The sequence below is a fragment of the Pseudopodoces humilis genome, chromosome 15 (assembly GCF_049639895.1).
Source record: "Pseudopodoces humilis isolate 2021_Gansu_Grassland_sample_001 chromosome 15, ASM4963989v1, whole genome shotgun sequence".
In the NCBI taxonomy this organism is placed as follows: domain Eukaryota; kingdom Metazoa; phylum Chordata; class Aves; order Passeriformes; family Paridae; genus Pseudopodoces; species Pseudopodoces humilis.
Window position 1 is genome coordinate 6,028,370 of NC_142214.1, and position 19,084 is coordinate 6,047,453.

General features: G+C 57.9%; 1 protein-coding gene across 3 annotated transcripts in view; it reads right to left on the reverse strand.

The window, feature by feature from the left end:
* Positions 1–16,845, reverse strand: part of STARD8 (StAR related lipid transfer domain containing 8) — a 41,396-nt gene extending 24,551 nt beyond the window's left edge. The window contains exons 1-2 of one of the 3 annotated variants that reach the window (XM_014255352.2): positions 16,664–16,845; positions 14,172–14,205 (exon numbers count right to left, since the gene is read on the reverse strand). In XM_014255352.2, the coding sequence (XP_014110827.2) occupies positions 14,172–14,205; positions 16,664–16,708 (79 nt within the window). In that variant the 5' untranslated portion in view covers positions 16,709–16,845. Of the gene's footprint in view, positions 1–1,929; positions 1,996–4,876; positions 5,054–14,171; positions 14,206–16,663 lie in introns of those variants that run through there. The other 2 variants (XM_014255356.2, XM_014255357.2) reach the window with 2 other exon arrangements.
* Positions 16,846–19,084: the final 2,239 nt, after the last annotated feature.

A 19,084-nucleotide genomic window follows, 5' to 3' on the forward strand; every position in this document is an offset into this window, starting at 1 on the left:
ACGTGGAGAAGCAGCTGCCTCAAACAGTCAGTCAAGGACAGAGCAAAGCCAGCAGCCCTGTGTGGAGAGGAGAGAGCTTACTCTCCCCAGGCCCTCCACCATGGATAAATAAAACAATAAATAAAACAATAAATAAGCTCAGTGCCAGGATCTGGCAGTGTTCCCGTGCACTCACAGGTCACAGCCACAGAGAGGGTGATTGCGTTCCCTCTGTACAGCGGAGGACACCAAAGCAGGAGCAAGGCCAAGGGCACAGCCAAAGCCCTCTCCGTGTCACCAGCACCCCCCTGAACATCCCCTTAATCACCAGGCACCTCGGGCTTTCAGCCTCGGAGGCACTGCGTGGTTTGATGCAATTCAGCTGCTGCTGCAGAACGCCTCCAGTGCCTGCTGTGGTTTGGAGTTTCTCGGCACAGCAGCGGCGCTACAAGAGCTGTGTGGAGGTGTGAGGCCAGGCGTGGGAAAGGGAAGCGTGGGGTCAGCTGCCACTTGGCTGGGAAGCAAATGTCTGTCCTGAGCAGCAGCCAGGGCTCAGGGTTCAGCAGGAGATCACCTGCCTGGAGGAGAGAGGCAATTTCTGCCTTGTCCCTGATTTTACACTTTGTGTGTGTCCATTATTTTTAGCTGGGGGAGAACCACTGCTTCCTACATCCCTGCTGCTCCCAAGAAAAGACCACCACAGCTCCCAGGAGAAATCACACAGCCACAGTCCACATGTGGTCCCCAGCGAGTCTGTGTCCAGGAGGCTCATGCCAGTGGCGCTCACCATGCAACAGCCATCAGAGGATTTGCTCAGGAAGGTGTCTGGAGGCCATAGGGCAACCCTCTGCCTGGAAAATAGAGCTGGAACACCAGCCCTGGCTGCCCAGCCCTGCTGCTCTTCCCCACTGACACTGATGAAACGAGGTCAGGCGCACTCTGCGTCACCGCTGTGGGCACTGTCCCGCAGCCGTGTGACCTCTGCCCGCCCCTGCCCATGGGCAGTTCCAGTTTCAGCAGAGCAGCAGAAGGAACAGGCTGCCAGCCAAGCCTCTCAAACCCCCACCTGCAGCCTCAGAACCATCCCTGCCCCCAGTCTGGCCCACTGCCCCAGCCCAGCCTTCAGCACTGGCAGCAAAGCCTCGTCCTCTTCACTCCTTTTTCTCTTTTCTTCCTTTTTCCTTTAAATGACAGCTTTCTTGTCCTCTCTGCCTGCAGGACAGGAAATCCTCCAGCTCATCCAGACTGGAGCACACGGGACCCCTCGGGCTCAGCACCAGGACACCCTGGGAGAAACCTCCAGCTCCCGCTCTCACTTCAGCAATGGGACCAAGCCCTGGCTGCAGCAGCCATGGAAATCCAGATGTTCATCCCAGGATCACGCCAGAAGACAGGTGTCCCAGGACTTACCCTGACCACCCCACCAGCCTCATCTCCCCTGCAGACCCCCAGGCTTTGACACTGCACTGCTGCTGGGATTCCCTGCCTCCAGTGCAATGGGACAGGAACTGGCTGAGCCCCTGGGGAGGGTCCCCCGAGTGTTGAAGCTGTTCCCAGCACCGTTAACGTTTACTCTGCCTGTAACTGGCACGGGATGACAAGTGCCCTGTGCTGATAAGGGCTCTGCCAACAGCCCGGCCAGCGCCCACGTGGCACGGGGACCTGTCAATGATTAACCCACTAGCCACAGGGGACAGCAGCAGGCTGGGGACACGGCCACCCATGGGTGTCACAGCACCCAGAGGCAGGGGACACATGGAGACCCACAAGGAGCCTCTAGTGGGATCGGGGTCACACTTCCATCGTCAGGCAGAGGGTGACGAGCATGGAATGGGGCAGAGTGAGGCTAGCACAGCTCCACACTGACAACGATCCTCCTGCAGAACACGCAGGTAACACACCCAATGAATCAGGAAAGCAAACAGATAACAAAAATCCAGAAGCTATCACCTTCCGGCACCAGAGGAGTATCCTCTTCCTGGAAACGCAGGGACAGACCCTGTCTCTTTAAATCCCCACGCCCAGCCCCGCAGCCTGGAAAGGTTCACATGTTCCCGAGGTGCCTCTCCAAACGGCAGGAGCCAAAGGAGCAGAGCAGCTCAATCATTAACCGTGCGGAGACCCCCGGCCTCGCTGGAATGTGCCGCCGCTGCCGGTCCCCTCCGGAGCTCTGCTCAAAGGTTCACAGGCTCCTCTGCCCTGGCCACCAGTCCCTGGAGGCTCCGGCCGCCTTCCAGCACAGCTTTCCTCCGGTGCTAAATCCCCCCAAACACCTCTGTCACACGTCCCAGCAGGGCTGGAACATCATGTGCAAGAAGGGAAACTGAGAAATAAGAAATGCCAAGTTCCAAGGAGATGTTCCCATGCTCAGTTCACCTGTGACATGTTCTGGGGAGCTGTAACTCCCCGTGGCTCCTCTGACCTTGGAGTACCATTGCTGCTGCTGCAGGACCAGCATGGGCACGACGTGGGATGGGAAGACTGGCAGAGCAACGGCATCCGAGCTTTTACAGCCCCCACACCACTCCTAAAGCTTTTTACATGCACAAAACCAGCTCAGCTTTCATCCCTGGGCTCTGGTAATCCTTGTCACCAAACCCAGTGGGCAGAAGGGATGGAGCAACGTCTCTGCTATGGGGCTGGGAGGAGGAGAGGAGACCCCTGTGTTAGGGGATGCTGTGTTGGGCCAGGGCAGGAGTCCCACCACACCACAGGACCCCCAAAGCGTCAGGGCCACAGCGAACACTCCAAAGGCATTCCCTTCCCTGCAGCCCCACTGCCAGCACGCTGCCTGAATTTGGGGAATAAACTCCCACAGACACCAAATGCAAAAGCCCTTCCAAAGCCACTGAGGGCAAAGGCAAATCCCAAACTCCTGCAACAGGCAAACTGTCTCAGGCTTTTCATGGGCTGACCACTTGAAGGAAGGAGACTTTGTTCTCTCTGCTGGCAGTGATTTACCCTCGGCACCGCCTGCATCCCTCAGTGCCAGCCAACTTCCCAGCTTGGTCCTTCTGCCCAAAGTCACGCAGTAACCTCAGTGTGCCCTCGGGGAAAGGGCGACCTTTCGTTCCCCCACTCACTTCAATTGACTTTGAGAACCTTCAAATCTTTTTGAAATTAGTACAAAACCAAAGGGAAGTACTGACGTGCCCTTGGGCACAACCACATTTTGTTCTCTTACGAAAGTGCACCACTGGCAGCCTGTCCTGTGAGCACACACTGGGGTTTGGGCACTGCAGACGAGGAATGCTCAACGGAAGCACGGCTGGATTTATGCAGTCTTTTATCAGAAAAGGATTTCTTGCAGGAAGTGCGAGCACATGGCATGAACGTGAGCCGCTCCTCAGAAGGAGCTTTGCTACCTGCTCTGTGCTGGGACCTGCTGTTTTGCCGCACATGGAAAATACGGACAAGCTTTCAGGATAAGGATGGGAGCAGATCTTTCCCTTGCAAGAACGGAGGGAGAGCGATGGGATGTGAGCTGATCCGTGGCCCCTGCTCCTGTTGGCACACGCGTGCCGAGAGCGGCAAGGGGCGGCTGCACAGCCACCTCCTCAGCCAGGCTTTGGTGAGAATGCAAACAGAAAAAGGCACAGCCATTGATAACAGTTCACGTATGCAAGTGGAAAAGAGTGTGGACTGCTGCCAAAAATTCACGATATGCACTCCAACACCCAGGGACTGTACAAAGGTCCTTCACTAGAAGAGGCTCTGCTGCCCTCGGCACACGGAGCGTTTCAGAACACAAACCGCAAATCCAAACGCACAAAGAGCTGGTGTTTGAGCTCGGCAGGATCAAACAGCCCCTGAGGAAGCAGCCTCTCACCTTGGCAGCACGCTTCTCCAGAGCACGGCTGGGTCACCGTGTGACAAATGACACAGGCACAGCAAACCCACCCGTCCCTACCAACGGCAAACAGCTCCAAAGGAGCCGCTGCAAACGTGTGCCCATGGCACTGAGAGCCAGGACACAGGGCCTGACCTGGGGCCTCCTGACATCAGCACAGTTTCTCCAAGAACTCACTGACTCTAGGAATCACATGGCAAACCCGTGTTTTCCCAGCCACCGGGTTACTAATCCCAGGTAGAGGAGGTGAAGAGGATCCCTGGGAAAACCCAGGTGGCCCAAACCCCGCATCCCTCCTGAACCCTGCCAGCAGCGTGCGGCTCAGCGCGGCCGAGCCGGGAGCTGAACATGCCAAACCCAAACCCGGCTGCTCCAAAGGCAGCAGCGAATTCTCGCCCCACACACTGCCGTGACTCAGCCCAGGAATGACAGAGGGGGATCCAGTTACTGCACGAGGCTGTCAGGAGCTGTGTACCACCTCCAAGCTTCTCGTCCTCCCCAGCTGCAGCAACAGCCACCTCATCCCGACACGGACAGCGGTGCCAGAGCACACAGATCCCACCTGGAGGCATTCTGGTGCTGCTGGAGGGCAACGGGGCTGAGCAGCGTTCACTGGAGCCACAGGTGAATCACAGAATTTCATTCGTGTTAGAAAAGCCTGCTGCGGGCACCGAGCCCAACTGTTCCCCCAGCACTGCCAAGGCCACCACGTCCCCAAGTGCCACAGCTCCACAGCTGTGAAATCCCTCCAGGGACAGTGACTCCACCACTACCTTGGGCAGCCCGTGCCAGGGCTGGAGAGTCCTGTCAGGGAAGAAACTGTTCCTAATATCCAACTAAACCTCCCCTGGCACAACTTGAGGCCACTGTACCTCTCCGTCCCCTCCTGTCTGCTTACTCCATTACACACAGAGCTGGAAATTATTTCAGGAAGGGATTCTGCCATACGTGTGCAACACGGAGCAAAGACAGCTGAGTGCTTTCTCCCAAAACCCACCTCCTCCTCTGCACTCACTCCCCGCACCCAACCGCAGGTTCCCGAGTTACCTGCAGGCTGTGCCCCGTCCAGCCGCGCTCCCGGGGGACCTGTCGAGGGAGTGGGGAGGAGAGAGGGGTCTGGAGGAGGATGGGGGGCGCACAGGGGGACCCCCGGTGCCCGGGGTAGTGCCAGCCGACGCTCCGGCTGTTGTCGGTGTGTTTGCGGCCGCGGCAGGTGCGGGGCTGTGCCGCGGGGACCGCCCGCGATCCGCCCCCCATCCCCGGATCCGCCTCCGCATCCCCCGCACCGCCCCGGGACCGCCCCGCTGGACGTGCCGGGGCTCCCGCTACCACATCGGCCGAGGGCTGGAACCCCTCTGCCATGGGAGAGCTGGGGGTGTTCACCTGGAGAAGGCTCCAGGGAGACCTCAGAGCCCCTTCCAGTGCCTAAAGGGGCTCCAGGAGAGCTTGGGACAAGGGATGGAGGGACAGAATAAGTGGGAATGGCTTCTCACTGAAAAAGAGGAGGGTTAGGTGGGATATTGGGGTGGAATTCTTCCCTGTGAGGATGGTGAGGCAGTGGTTGCCTAGAGAAGCTGCAGCTGCCCCATCTCTGGAAGTGTCCAAGGCCAGGTTGGATGGGGCTTGGAGCAACCTGGAATAATGGAAAGTGTCACTGCCATGGCAGAGGTTGGAATTAGAAGAACTTTAAGGTCCCTTCCCACCCAAATTCTGTGACTCTGTGCCATATGTGAAACCCTGTGGAATCCCAAACCTCGTCCACGTCCTGCACTGCCCCAGACCCCTGTGCTCCCCCAGCTCAGCCATCCCACTCGCTCCTCCAGCAGCAACTGCAGGGCCTGGCGTGGCCCATGGGACTGCAGGATGGGGACACCAACAGCTGCCACCTCCCTGCAGGGCTCAGCACCCACAGGCAGCCCCCAGGCTGCTCCCCCCACAAGGAGACGCCCCAGGACAATTTCTGGACACACCTGGCTGTCCCCAGCTCTCCCTGTCCATCAGACCCAGCAGATGGAACAGCTGGGGTGGAAGCCACAGCGAGGCATTGAGAGGAGCAGTGGGGCAACTCACAGGCACTCGTGTCCCCAAGAATCCCCTCGCACTGCTCTGTAGTTACTATTCCAACAGCACAGAGTCAGGAGGACCTTCTTCACGGCACACACACCTCACAGCCTGGCTCTGGACCACACACTTCTGTCACACCAGAGGGGCACAGCCACGGGTGATTTGCAAGAGAAAAAAACAGTGCTTAAAATGGACTTGAAGGAGGAAATTTTTGTGAGCAATGAGAGGTGAAAGGGCTGGAGGTCAGGAAGCACCATCCTGAGTATGGAGGGGGAGGCAGAGGAGGCAGAGGGTGAGGTGGAGGCAGGCAGTGATCTGGGGTAGGATGACCAGAAAAGCAGGAGAGAGACCAGGTACGTTGCAGGGATGCCAGAAACCAGCTTTCCTCTGGAAATCGCTGCTTGGAGGGATGCCCAAGCTCCCAACATGGGAGAATCAAGTTAAAAAACAGGATTTTTTTCCCATTGTTTTCATAGTCTGACAGGCACATCTCCTTCCTTCCTTCCCAAGCCCCTGACTCTCCTCCCACCAAGCTCCCTCCTGCCTGTGCCCCAGCGCAGCCCCCCTGCCCTGGCTCTCAGCACGGAGGGAAGGGACTCCAGCACAGCCCGCTCAATGCGGCTGTTGTTGGCTACAAAGTCCTCCCGCAGCTTTGTGCGTGAGAGCCCCTCAGCAGCTGGAGCCAAGGGGCGGGCAGGGGGTGGCAGGGGGGTGACAGCAGGCAGCCGGGGGCCCCTCGGGGTCACCCCCAGCGAAGGGAGCAGCTGTTGATCTGCGGGGATCGCTACAAGGTCATTAAAGAGAGCGGTGAAGGGCTGCGAGCACCCGCGGGCAGAGAAGGGGTCAGGGCGAACCGGGATCAGGACCCAGCCGAGCCTTGGCCCCCACAAGTCCCAACCCCGTCAGAGTCCAGCTCATGGGGAGGGGGAAAAATGGGACAGAGGGCGAGCAAAGCCTCTGGAAACACGATGAGCCAGCACCCCAGGGGACAGCCGGGATGGTTGCTTCACTGGAAAAAAGCGCCGGGCTCAGAGATCTCAGGCATTTCTCCGCGGGTTCCTTGCGTGAAGCAGGAACCAGGCGGGTGTGGAGGCAGAGCAGGAAACCTCGCGGAGAGCTGGAGAGAGGCGGCGGCGGGGGCAGCGAGGGGCGGCCGCTCCCTCTCCCGCTCCCTCTCTGCTCCCAGAGCGCGATCCCCGCGGGACACGGCTCCCTCTGCTGCCCCCGAAACCCCCCGAAAGGGTCACAGCAAGGAAACGACGGAAAGGGACAGAAAAAACTACTCCGAGTCCGCTGGAAAAGCACCTTTTCTCCAAGGGGAACCCACACACCCCGGCGGACACATCCTGCACCAGCAGGCCTTTTCACTGCTGCTCTTTTCCAGCAACCCAGATAAACGGGGAGGAAAGATTACAGCTTTTATATAAGTACAAACAGAGCCCAGAAAGGCACTCACAGGCGATGGGGTCTGGGGCATGTGTGTCACACCCAGCTGCCAGGGGACTCCTGCTCTGCTGATGCATTATCCATAGCTCCTGTTTTTCCACTGTTGTGGACGGAGAACAGGAGAAACTCGTGTTATTTTCACACAGAGGGTGTCACACACCCTGGCAGAGCTGGCCCAGCCCATACTGGCACCCTTGCCCACCTTGGGATGCCCCATTTATCTCTGTCCAGCCACCCTAGTGCAGAACACTTGTTGGCTTTTCCCAACCCCCAGCCCTAAAAGCATCACCCAGGCGCTGACACCACAGTCCTTCCAACCACAGGGTACCCAGAAAATCCCACAAGGAGTCCCAGGCCCACAGGGCATCCTCAACACCCCTGAAAATGGTGAATCTGCAGCACAGAGAGCCCAGAAACCACCTCTGCCCCATCCACCTGGAGCTTCCAGAACCACAGGGGTGTTTCAGTGCTTGCCTCAGCACTGGTCTCACACCAGCAAGAAGTGAGCAAACCAGCTCCAGCCAAGAGGATGAGGATGGATTTAATGTCCTTCACGAGAGGAAAATCAGGGGCAAGAGGTTGACTGGCACACCCGCAATGGCAGCTGGAGCTGTGTTGCCAGCTGCACGAACACAGCAGGCGGGATCTCACCAGTGCCGAATTCCCCGGCTTCCAAAGGAGGAGGGTGAGCGGGAGGAAAAGAGAAGCTCAGAGACACACACAACAGCATCATTCATGGGAGCTGAGCTTGTACAACAAGGGTCCTGTGTCTGGCTCAGAGCTCCGGGCAATTAAAACAGCAGCCACAGATCTAGGAGAAACAGCAGGAATTTATCCGAGGAATCTGGATTATGTGGCCACCGCTGAAGCAGAGCAGAAAGCCCCCAGCTCCTGGAAGGCAAAACGCTGGCAAGTGATGAGCAACCAGTTCCATTATCCAACTGTTCCTGCCTCAGCCACCCGAGTCAGAGCCTCCTCTCGCCATGTCGGGGGTGGGGGGATTACTGCTGCTGGTCCTGCCTCCAGACAGTCCCACCAAGGGGAGGGTGAGGACCCTGGTCCCAGCCCACACGTGCAGTAGGCAGAGGCACAAGGGGCTCAGAGCTGCAGGGCTGCTCGGGGGACACAGGGCAAACCAAGCAGTCTGTGGTCCCAGAGGTAAGGGTGGTGCTTGGCAAGTCTGAGAACGTGGTTTTCCATTCTGGTCCATCCTTGGAAGCACACATGGGGTTACCAGCACATGTGAAAAGAGACAGGATGCTGAGCAATCTCGTGAAAATCCTCCTGGCAAGGCTGCCTCCTGAGAGCAACCAGACCATCCAGGAGACCCCAGAGAGGATCTGTGTGCTCCCTGCTCCCATGTGCATGATCCCAAAACAATCTCCTTTCCCCTGCAGGGGCTTTGTCCCCTAATCCATGGAACCAACAGCCCTTGGCTACAACTTGCCCCATGTGCCAACACTGAGCCGGGCAATGTCACTGGCAGGGGGGTCCAGCAGTGGGAGATCTTTAGAGAACTCCACTTCCCCCTTGCCTACAACAAATTAAGCTTATCTTCTCATCCCTGAGGAATAGCCCCTGTCCATCCAGCATGTTTTGGGCCATTCCTGAAGGGATCATTTATCAGCAGAAAGAATGAGTCTCCAGGTGTGAGGTGGAATTGTTCACTAAGCATCACAGCCAATGGAGAAAGCAGGCAGCAGCAGCTCCTCCTTCACACAACCCAAAATAAACGGCTTTCAAGATCATTACCCACACCCTGTTATCACAGGCATCTTTACTAGCCATATCAAACCAGTTTTAGCACTAGAGCACCAAATGAACAACAATTTCTTAACCATTTTCACAGCCTTGACAAGATGACTGATACAATAATCATTAAAACATTCTCAAATACAAAATAATGCTCTTTCTTTGAAGAAAAGTGGAAGTTCTTTTTACCTGACCGACCCTCGAGCGGATGATCTGCTTCACCAGTCTGCTCAGAACAGTCCCTGCCTCGGGAATACCACAACAGGTTTTGGGACCGGCACCACTCAGACACGACAGACAGCCGGGCACGGCCCAGAACACCACCAAAATCGCTCGGGTTTGGAAGAAAAGCAGAGCCCGAGCCCCTCAGCCGTGTCCCCTGCCCGCGCTCTGCCCTTTGCATCCACCGCACTGACACGCACGGAGCCCACCCTGCGCCACCCCGTCCCTCGCCGAGCAGCAAACGCGACATCCCCGCTCCCGGCACTGTCCCGCCCCGGGCTGCTCGCAGCAGCCTCCGCACCGGGACCCCGGGCCCCGCACTCACCTGCCCGCCCGCGCCGTCCCCCCCCGCACGGAGCGGCGGCCGCGGCGCGCCGGAGCCGCAGCCCCAGGGAGCGCCCGGAGCCCCGGCGCGGAGCCGCCAGCCCGGCCCGGAGACCCATCGCTGCCCCGGCGGGACGGGCGAGAGCCGCGGCTCCTCCCTCACCGGGATGCCGGCAAGGGACCGGGGCCGCTCCCCTTCCGCCCGTTCCCCGGCCCCGCTCCTCCGGCCGAGAACGCCGCTCGCCCCGGTGGATGCGGCCCCGCTGCCCCCGCAGCGTCCCCGGGACGCGTCACCCGGGACCCCGCTCAGCCCCTTCCCCCAGGGTCGGGCATCACCAGGGGCCAAGGTGAAGGTGATGCTGAGCCACGTGTTCCACCTGCATCCTCCCAAAACTGAGTCACCCCCGCTCCGCTGCCACCCCGCGCCTGGGCGCGCTCGCTGCCGCCTCCGCTCCCGGGGGCGGGCGGGTGTTCAAAGCCCTGCGGACGCGCCGGGCAGGGCTCAGGGGCTCTTCATTAAGAAGAGAAGGAATTAACGTGATCAGACTGGCCTGCCAACACCTCACACTGCTTTTTCCCCATCTGACCTCTCGGGCTTCGGAAACAAACGCCGGTGAGCATCACGAACCCCCAGCCCCATGCCTGCTCCCTTTGAACCAGCTGCTGCCCAGAAGGACAGGGGGGCTAATTCAGGCACAGGATTACTTTCCTGTGCATGTTAAGGCAGTTTTCATGTCAAAATTCTGACCAAAAAAACCCCATTGTCCAGACAAACCTTTCCACCAGTTTTCAGTGTATTTTCTCATGATAATTTCAGGGAAATGAGCACACTCTGGAACTTCCCTCTCGATCCTTTCAGGCTCATGCAAACCACCCGAGGATGGAGATAGAAATGTACTTTCCTGCCTGCAGTTACTTTCCAGTCAGTCTCAATCACTCCTTGCTGCCATGGGAAAAACTTGGCGACACTCCGGGCACGAGGCGACTAAAGGAGCCTTTTCCCAGCTCCTTCCCTGCACTTCCCACGTGCTCTGAAGCTCACCAACACAGAAAAACCTTCTCTCTAACCCAGGCTCTTCCTTTCTGGCCTTCAAAGAAAATCCCCCAACCTGTGAGCGGATCCTGCTGTCCAGAGGGGGGAATCTGTATTTTGTTAGCTACAGGAAACGGGAAAACTTCCAGCACTGGAATTAAAGCCCAGAAGGAAGGAGCTGAGCTGGGGGAGGGGTCTCTGTCACTGCAGCAGTCATCAGGGGGTCAAAGCTACAAAAATTTTAAAGGCAGAGGGACACAAGAATGAAAACTGGTGATTCACCAGCCAAGCCTGAACCCATGAGGGCAAGGAAGAGGAAGGAGCAGCACAGAATCCCCTCATCACATGTCCCACCAAAACCACAAATAATCACATTCGGTTCAGTTTTTCTACTTCCCACCTCTCTGACCCACACCCAACCCCATGACTGCCTTTTCCACCATGTAAGAGCAACACTTTCTCAACAAGTCCAGAAATGCCCAGAATGGGTCCCTGCTGCCACATCCAGCATCCCACTCACTGCATGGGCCCCTCTGATCTCCCTGGCTCTGATGCCACAGCCAGAGCCCCAGTGCCAGGAGCAGCAGCACTGGCCCCTCCACACCCACACGTGCCAGGACAGCCCCCTGCCAGCCCCTGGCCCCCTCCCTTCCAACACATTCAATGACAACACCAGATCCCAGTCTCTGTTTGTCCCCCAAACTCGGAACCACACACATGGGCACAGGTCAGGTGAGGAACGGGGGCCTCGTGCTCAGGCCACAAACCCACCGAGTCAGCGCAGGAGATTCTTGTGCGGGGAGAGAAGAACAGCTCAGCTGTGACAACACATCAACAACAGCTAAATTTAGCAGGTTATTTTCGGTAATCCAGATGCTGGGTAAATACAACCTTATTATTTCACGCAGGGGCAAAGGTTCAGACGAGTCCCTCATGCTGCTTTTGCCTGTTAGTTCACCACATCCAGCCGCAGGAGCCCACCCTGAAATGCTGCATTGTCACCACTGTCTGGCTGTGCTGGCAGGAGCCACCAGCTCCAGCCCTGTCCTTCAGCAGCAAGAGGAGCCACTGCTCCATGACATGGGCAGAGCACCCCCTGATCCCTTTTGGAGGGGCCTGGTGCTGCTGTTGGTAGGAATTTTTTCTGAGGATGCAGTTTTCAGGTGCATGGCCAGGCTGTGAGCCTTTCCTTTCTTCAAGCTTTTCCTTTCTGCTCAGTCCAGAACAATACATGGGAAGTGAATGCTGGAGAGGAAACAGAGGGTTAGGGAATCCATGGAAACCTGACCCAGCTGGGATTGTTCCAGTGGTTCAGTTTGGGGCTGTGCAGGGGCTCTGTGTCCCACCCAGCTGAGGCTGCTGCCCGAGGGGACTGCAGGGTGGCACGGGGCAGCAGGAGGGAGAGCAGGGACACAGGAGTCCCCAGGTGCTCCACAGCTGAAATATCACCTCCAAGAAGGCAGATGAAATACAAGTTGTTTTCCACCATCACTACTGCAGGAGCTGCCATGGCATCCCCAGGTATTTTAGTGCTGCAGGAAGCCACAGTGACCTCCTCCAGCCGGCGTTCAGGGAAGGAGATGTGGCAGCAGAACCACAGCCCCAAACAGGGGCTGGGAATGGGTCTGTCCATGCCTGGAAGGCAGCTCAGGGAATTTGCTACGTATGCTGGAAGAGCAGCAGTGCTGAAGGGAGAAAGTCAGAGGCAAGCTCTGGGAATTGATGGAAGAGACACATTGCCAAGAGCTACTGGGATAAACCAGAACCAACTGCACCCTGCCTCATGCCACCATGTCAGGAGCTGAGGTCCTTGTGTCACCCATCCAAAGAGACTGAAAATCATCATAGAGAAGGGAAATGGTGTCCCCCAAGCCACAGCCTGAATGGTCCCTTTGTCTCACATCTTCTGGGGAAAATGAGTGAAGAGGACAGCAGGCACCTGCCCTGACCCCTTCCCAGTGGAGGGCACAATGCCCCTGCATGCTTGCTCCCTGTCCAGTGTAATCCATGGCAAGGGGAGAACTCCAGCCTGCCCCAGGCACCGTGCTGCTGCAGGTCACAGTGACACAAGGAGCCACTATACCCCATCATCACATCAAGTCACAGGTGACAAATCCCACAGTGAGAAACTGTGCAGCTGCTCAGGACACGAGGCTCCTGCTCAGGACACGAGGCTCCTGCTCCTCCTGCCCCCAGAACCCAGTATCCCTCCAGCATCCAGAGCTGGGACAGGGATATGTGACAGGCAGGTGTCAGCTGGGGTCATCTGAATGTCATTGAACCTTCACCAGGAGAGACCTGCATTCTACAGGCAGTTTTAACCAAGGAGAAAACAGCTATAAACATTCTTTGCCCCAAAATCCCAGTCACAGTGTGATCCATAGGAGCCTTCCCTTCCACAGGGCTCTTTAACTCTTTTTAACAAGCTCTTGACATTTATGTTCTTAATCTCTCCCATGCAAGGGCCAGAGACCACCCAAGACACCTCTGGGGCTCTCTGACAAAGCACCTTTTGTTACCCAGAGCTCTCCTGTGCTCTGGGCTCCCACCAGCCAGACTCTGAGCTCACTCCACCTTTACATGCATGAAAACAAGAGGCCCTCAGTGCATCACTCTTCAGGCAGGGAACTGTCTGGAGATCCCCAGGCACATCCCATGGGCTCCCTGCACAGTGGGCTTCCCTTTTCATGGTGCCAGGACTCCAGCCAGCAGTGTGAGCAGCCCCACCTCCCCCACCTCCGACACCAGAGCCGCCATCCACGTAGTGTGTCCTGAGCCCCGTGCCCAAAGCAGCAGAGCCCCCCCAGCTCCAGCTCCCTCCACTTCCAGGGCCACCAGAGCCACTGGCCATGGGCTGCCCTGTGTAGGATGGGACAGGTTTGACTCTGGGGGTGTCACTGCACAAAGACCCCCAAGGCACCAACCAGTGGGATGATGAAAGGTGGGGCCTCTACCCTGCTGCCACAGCCCCATCCCAGGTTCCTGGTCCTGCTGGCACATGCACCCTCCCCCTCCTCCTCCTCTTGCTCCCAGAGATCACCAGCAGCCTCCCCAGCACCCACAAACCCCTCATGGCAGGGTAGCCCCAGCCCCAGCCTCTCCCCCCACCTTGGCACAGGTTTGATCAGGCAGCAGCAGCCATGCACAATCCCCTCAGATCAGCCTGCAGCTGCACTGTCCCTCCTGCCCCACAGCCATGGCTGAGACACTCCTGTCACACAAAGCTGAGTGGCTCCAAGCCAGGGGTGACCTTCCTGCCTAGGGCAATGCAGTGCCAAGGCTCTGGAGCTCCCCATGGGATTATCTGCTGAGCACAAAGCTGCTCACCACAAAGACAAGAGGACTTGAAAAGGAACCAAGGTCCCTTTGCAAGTATATTATCTTGAAATATACTCACACTGCTGGCAGAAGAACCCAGCAAAGGGACATTCCTCTTCCTGTGACCCCTGCTCACCCCACAGCAAGGGCACTCCTGCCCCAAAAATTATTGCTGTAGCTTACCTGCATCTTTTTTATCTTCTAACAATGAGAATTTCTGTGAAAAGAAAGAAAGAAAAAAAAACCAGATTTTTTTCTTTTATTATTTTGATTCTCACATTTGTGGAATGCTACCCCTCACATTTGGGCTTGGACCCTGCTCCAGCCTCCTCTCTGCGCAGAGGTGACCCGAGAGCAGCAGTGCTGACCCGGAGCTGGGACCAGCAATGCTGCTCCAGCCACAGGACAAGCAGGGCCCTGGCAAAGGCTTCTCCCAAGGGCATCCCACTGGTTTTAAAACACCATCTCCACTCCCAAGGGCCCTGAGCACCGGGCAGACACGGTGTGCCCAGCACGCACACACCACCCTGGCTCCCAAGGGAAGCCACGAGAAATGAGACCACAGCAGCAGAGCCTCGGCAGCGCGTGGGAGACAGCAGCAATCTGCAGAGGTGGAGGAGCAGCAGCAGGTCCTCATTCCTGGTGCTGAGGTGAGCACAGAGCCTGGAACGCTCCCCAATCTCTCTCTGGGTGCAGATGAGCCCCTCCAGCGCCGCCGCCCCGCGAACGGGCCAGAGGTGCCGGCGGGATCGCTGCAGGAACACGCCGTGCTGCTGAGCCGGCCTTTCCCACGGACCCCCGGGACCCCTCTTCCTGCTGGGGCAGCAGGGCTGAGGATGAGCCAGGGAAGACAGGATTAACCATGTCCCTGCTGCTGTGCTTCCCGCAGCAGCTTCCCGAGGGGTGTCATCACCAGGGCTGGGGCTATCGCTGCGACCCGTGTCCACAGGGGAGGTCACCCAGCTCCTCTGGATCCTTTGGCATCGCCCAATCTGTTCCCACACCTTCCTTTTCCCCACGAAATGTTCCACCAGCCACAGATCCACCTCATTTAACCTGGAAAGCTTTAATCCCACAGACAGAACCCAGCACGTTTCTCCCTGTTCAAGAAATTCCTCAGCAAGGAAGGTGAGAATTCTTCTCCTGATCGTGGTGAGCAGCTGAGCAGCACTGGAATGGGGAGCAGAGCGGGTCTGGGCTGAAGCAGAAGCCTCAGCCCTACAGGAGGCCACTGGTGTCCACTGAAGGCAACCAGGAGGTGGTGCCCTGGCCAGCTGGGCCACCAGACCCCAGGTTGGGCCAAAGAGATGGGCTGAAGCCACTGCTGGGTGCTTCCAAGGAGGCTGAAAGCTGTGGGCACCAGAGTCTGTGAGGCCAGGCTGGAGCCATCCCAAGCCGCAGCTGAGGCAGTGGCGATGCAGGACCCGGTGTCCATGAGTGTGCCACCACCAGTACGATGGCAATGCCAACACGGGATTGAGGGACGAGCAGGGTTAATGAGGACAGCTAAGCTCTCCAGAGACAGCCAGGATGAGACAGCAGGGACAAGACAGCCACTAATATTACCAATGAATTTCACAAATGTCATTTTTAGACTCAACTATTTTAAGCATTGCACTGAAAGCCCGGGGGACAGCGTGCATTCCACATCCATTTCACCACAGCAGATCCACTCACCCAGCACAGCCCGGTGTACAGCACTGTCTGAAAAAGGGATTTTACCACTTTTCCCGATCTGAAACTCCTGAAATTCACACTAACTATAACTCCACAATCTCCCCAGCTCACCTCCCACCACACTGCATAGGCTGGGACACAATGAACCAACAGTGATCAGGAGCAGGCAGGGAGAGTCATCTGTTATTAAGGTGACAGATGAAGAATTAAACCCTAATGAAAAATCTCAGATGCCACACCGTGAGAACTGCTGCTGCAGGAAATGAAAAACTGGGGGCCTTTGGCCTCACTGCTCCTTTGTCATCCTGCTCACAGGTCGGCCACTACCCCACAGCCACGCCACGGGTGACCTGAGCCTCTGGGTTCGGAATGATGTCCCAGCCCGGCCACTCCACACAAGGAGGCACGGCAGGACCCTCTTGGAATGTGCTGACCACCTCGGGGGCTGAGGGTGCGCACACACACACACACACACACACACAGACACACACACACACACACACAAACACACACACACACACAAACACACACACACACACACAAACACACACACACACAAACACACACACACAAACACACACACACACAAACACACACACACACACACACACACACACACACACACACACAAACACACACACAAACACACACACAAACACACACACACACACACAAACACACACACAAACACACACACACACACACACACAGAGCCCAGCGCCGCGCTCGCCGGGCACAGCCCCCTGCCCGCCCAGGGCTGCCGGGACACGGTGACCCAGCAAAGGGCAGCGGGCGAGCTTAGGGCACAGGGACCAGCGCACCTACACGTGGCCCAGCCAAAACTAAACCTCTCACAGGCACGTGGGGCGCGGGCACGACACCCCCCGGAGCAGACATCGACACCGTGACCCAGCTGGGGTCCCCAGCGCCCCTTCCAGAGGCTTCTCGTGCAGCCGGAGGGTGTCAGGGACGGACAGCGCGGAGCGGCGCTCCCTTACCTTGGCTCTCTTGAAGCAAGCCCAGAAGAAATCCAGCAGTGGCATGATGTGCGGGCGGGGGCCCGGCAGACCCCCCTAGACCGCGGAGCTGCCCCCGGGAGAGGGGAGAGCCCCCCTCGGGACCCCCATGGCAGCGCTGCGGCGGAGCCGGGCACAGCCCCGGGCGGGCAGCGGCGGAGGGAGGAGCAGCAGGCAGCGGCGGAGGCGGGCCAGCGTTCAAACCCTGCACCGTTATTCAGTTGGTTGGGAACGGGCTTGGACGCGATTGAAATTCCCTGAAGATTGCGAGTTTTAAACAGCTCCAGGCTTTCCTTCCTGCCTGGAACGCGTCGAGCTGCTCCGATTCCCAGGCAGTGGGAAGGGGCGAGGGGTGACCGACGCTCCGGAGCAGGCGAAGGGGGATTTTGGCTGTCAAAGGCACATGTAGGACGTCAGAAATCCAAACCCTGGACGGCTCAGATTGTCGCTCCGGTCCTGCCCGAGCCGACTGTCAGCTCCCGGCGCTCTCCTCTGCGAGGCACAAGGTGTAGCCAGCCACGGTGCCATCCCTGGCTGCTCAGGTTCTGCAGGCACCCTTACCACAGAGCAGGGACACCCAGGGCCAGCCTGCTGCTGGGATCCCAGCAGGGTAAATAACATAGGGCAATCCCCCCCAGCTGTGAAATATGGCTGTGCCCTTCACTCCAACTATTCATATATACATATATATATATATATACAGCTCCATATCTGCCTGCTGCAAACATCATTCGCTCACATGCGCCACAATAAAAGGTCACATCATAAACATTTGTGCCAGCCCCCACCCACAGCCCCCCGAGCCAGGATCCTTCCTCCAGGAACATAAGAACACCCCACAAACTGGTGATTTGTGTCAGCAGCTCAGAAGGAGCTCGAAAGGGCAAGCAGACCCACAGTGCTGCCTGGGCTCAGTCCTGCTCCCACAGGACCCTTGGTGGCTGTCACCCTCCCTGGACTGGCACCAGGGTCTCCAGTGGCATCGCTCCTGCCCACTGCCATCTCGGGCTGGTGTCAGCTCTGCTCTGACAGGACCTGCGGGCAGGAGAACGAGCCAGAGCACAATGGTTCTGCTCAGGATGTGACACGTCTGTACCCAGCCCCCAGCAGTTGGTGCCTGTGGCAGCTGTGTCCTGTGCCACGTGTCAGACAGGGCAGGCCAGGACAGGGTGCTGGGGCCACAAAGCATGAGGATAACGGGGATGAGGCAAGGACAAAAAGCACAGGAGGTCATTGCAGAGCAGGAGCAGATGCACCTGCCAGGAGAGGATGGCATGAGGCACTGCCAGCATCCAGCAGACCTGACCAGCACCAGGGCTCTGGACTGGCAGCAGTGCCCTGGTGACACTGGCACAGCCCTGCCATGGCCCAGCACGGCCCTGCCGTGGCCCCAGCAGCAGCTCACAGGCAGCATCAGCCTCAGCACCGGCTCCAGCTGCCTCCTTCCATCTCCCCCTCACTCATTCCTCAGCAGGCTCTGGCACTGCTCCCAGCCCTGGCACCAGCTGCAGCTCCTCACCCTGTCCCCTGCATTACTGGTGTTACTGCGCCAGTGCAGCAGGGCTGGGGACACCAAGGCACAGCACAAGCTTTGTACATCAATCCCTTTTCTCCTCCCTTAAAAACCCAGTCCCACCCCTATGGCACCTCTCCTAGACAGGCTCACCTCTCCTAGCAAGGATTTTCCCCACAGGATTAAAAGCCCAGCTCTGCTGCCCGATGGTCACCCACTCTCCGTAACTCACCCACCTCTGCCTCAAGGGCTGCAGGTTTTACACCAAGGACTTGCAAATAGTCCCCTGCAGGGATGAAGGCAGCTGGGGCACTGCCCACTGCCAGACATCCCCATTCAGCTCACTGGGCACTGCTGTCACAGGGCTGAGGCTGCCAGGGGACCACCAACATGGCCAGGACACGGAAGGGCACTGCCAGCACAGAGTCCTGGGAAAGGCTCTGCCATCATCACTCTGGGCAGTCCAAGGAAACTCTTCAATGATTCTACAGGCTCTGGGACATCTGGGCCTGGGCTGGCTGAAGGCAGCTGTCACAGGAGGGACTGTCCCTTCAGAGAGGGTGGCACTGCCAGGCTTGGTGGCTCTGGGCTCCTGTTCCCATCAGGGGCTCACCCTTCAGCACTGTGCATTGTTCTGGAGCAGGACAGGCCCTGCTGCTTCAGCCATAACCCTGCCAGGACCCAGAGAATCACCTCTGCTTGCTCCAGTGGCATCAGGTCCTTCTCCCACTTCCTCCAAAAGCGAAAAAAGCCAAGCTAGCACAAATAGAAGCAGGCTGTCTCCTTCCCAGGCCTGGGAGACAAACCACAGCGGCTTCTGCATACTTGTGTAGCTTCTTCCTACCCAGTCATCCCAAAAGCATTCCAGTAATGCTACATCTTGGATCCTT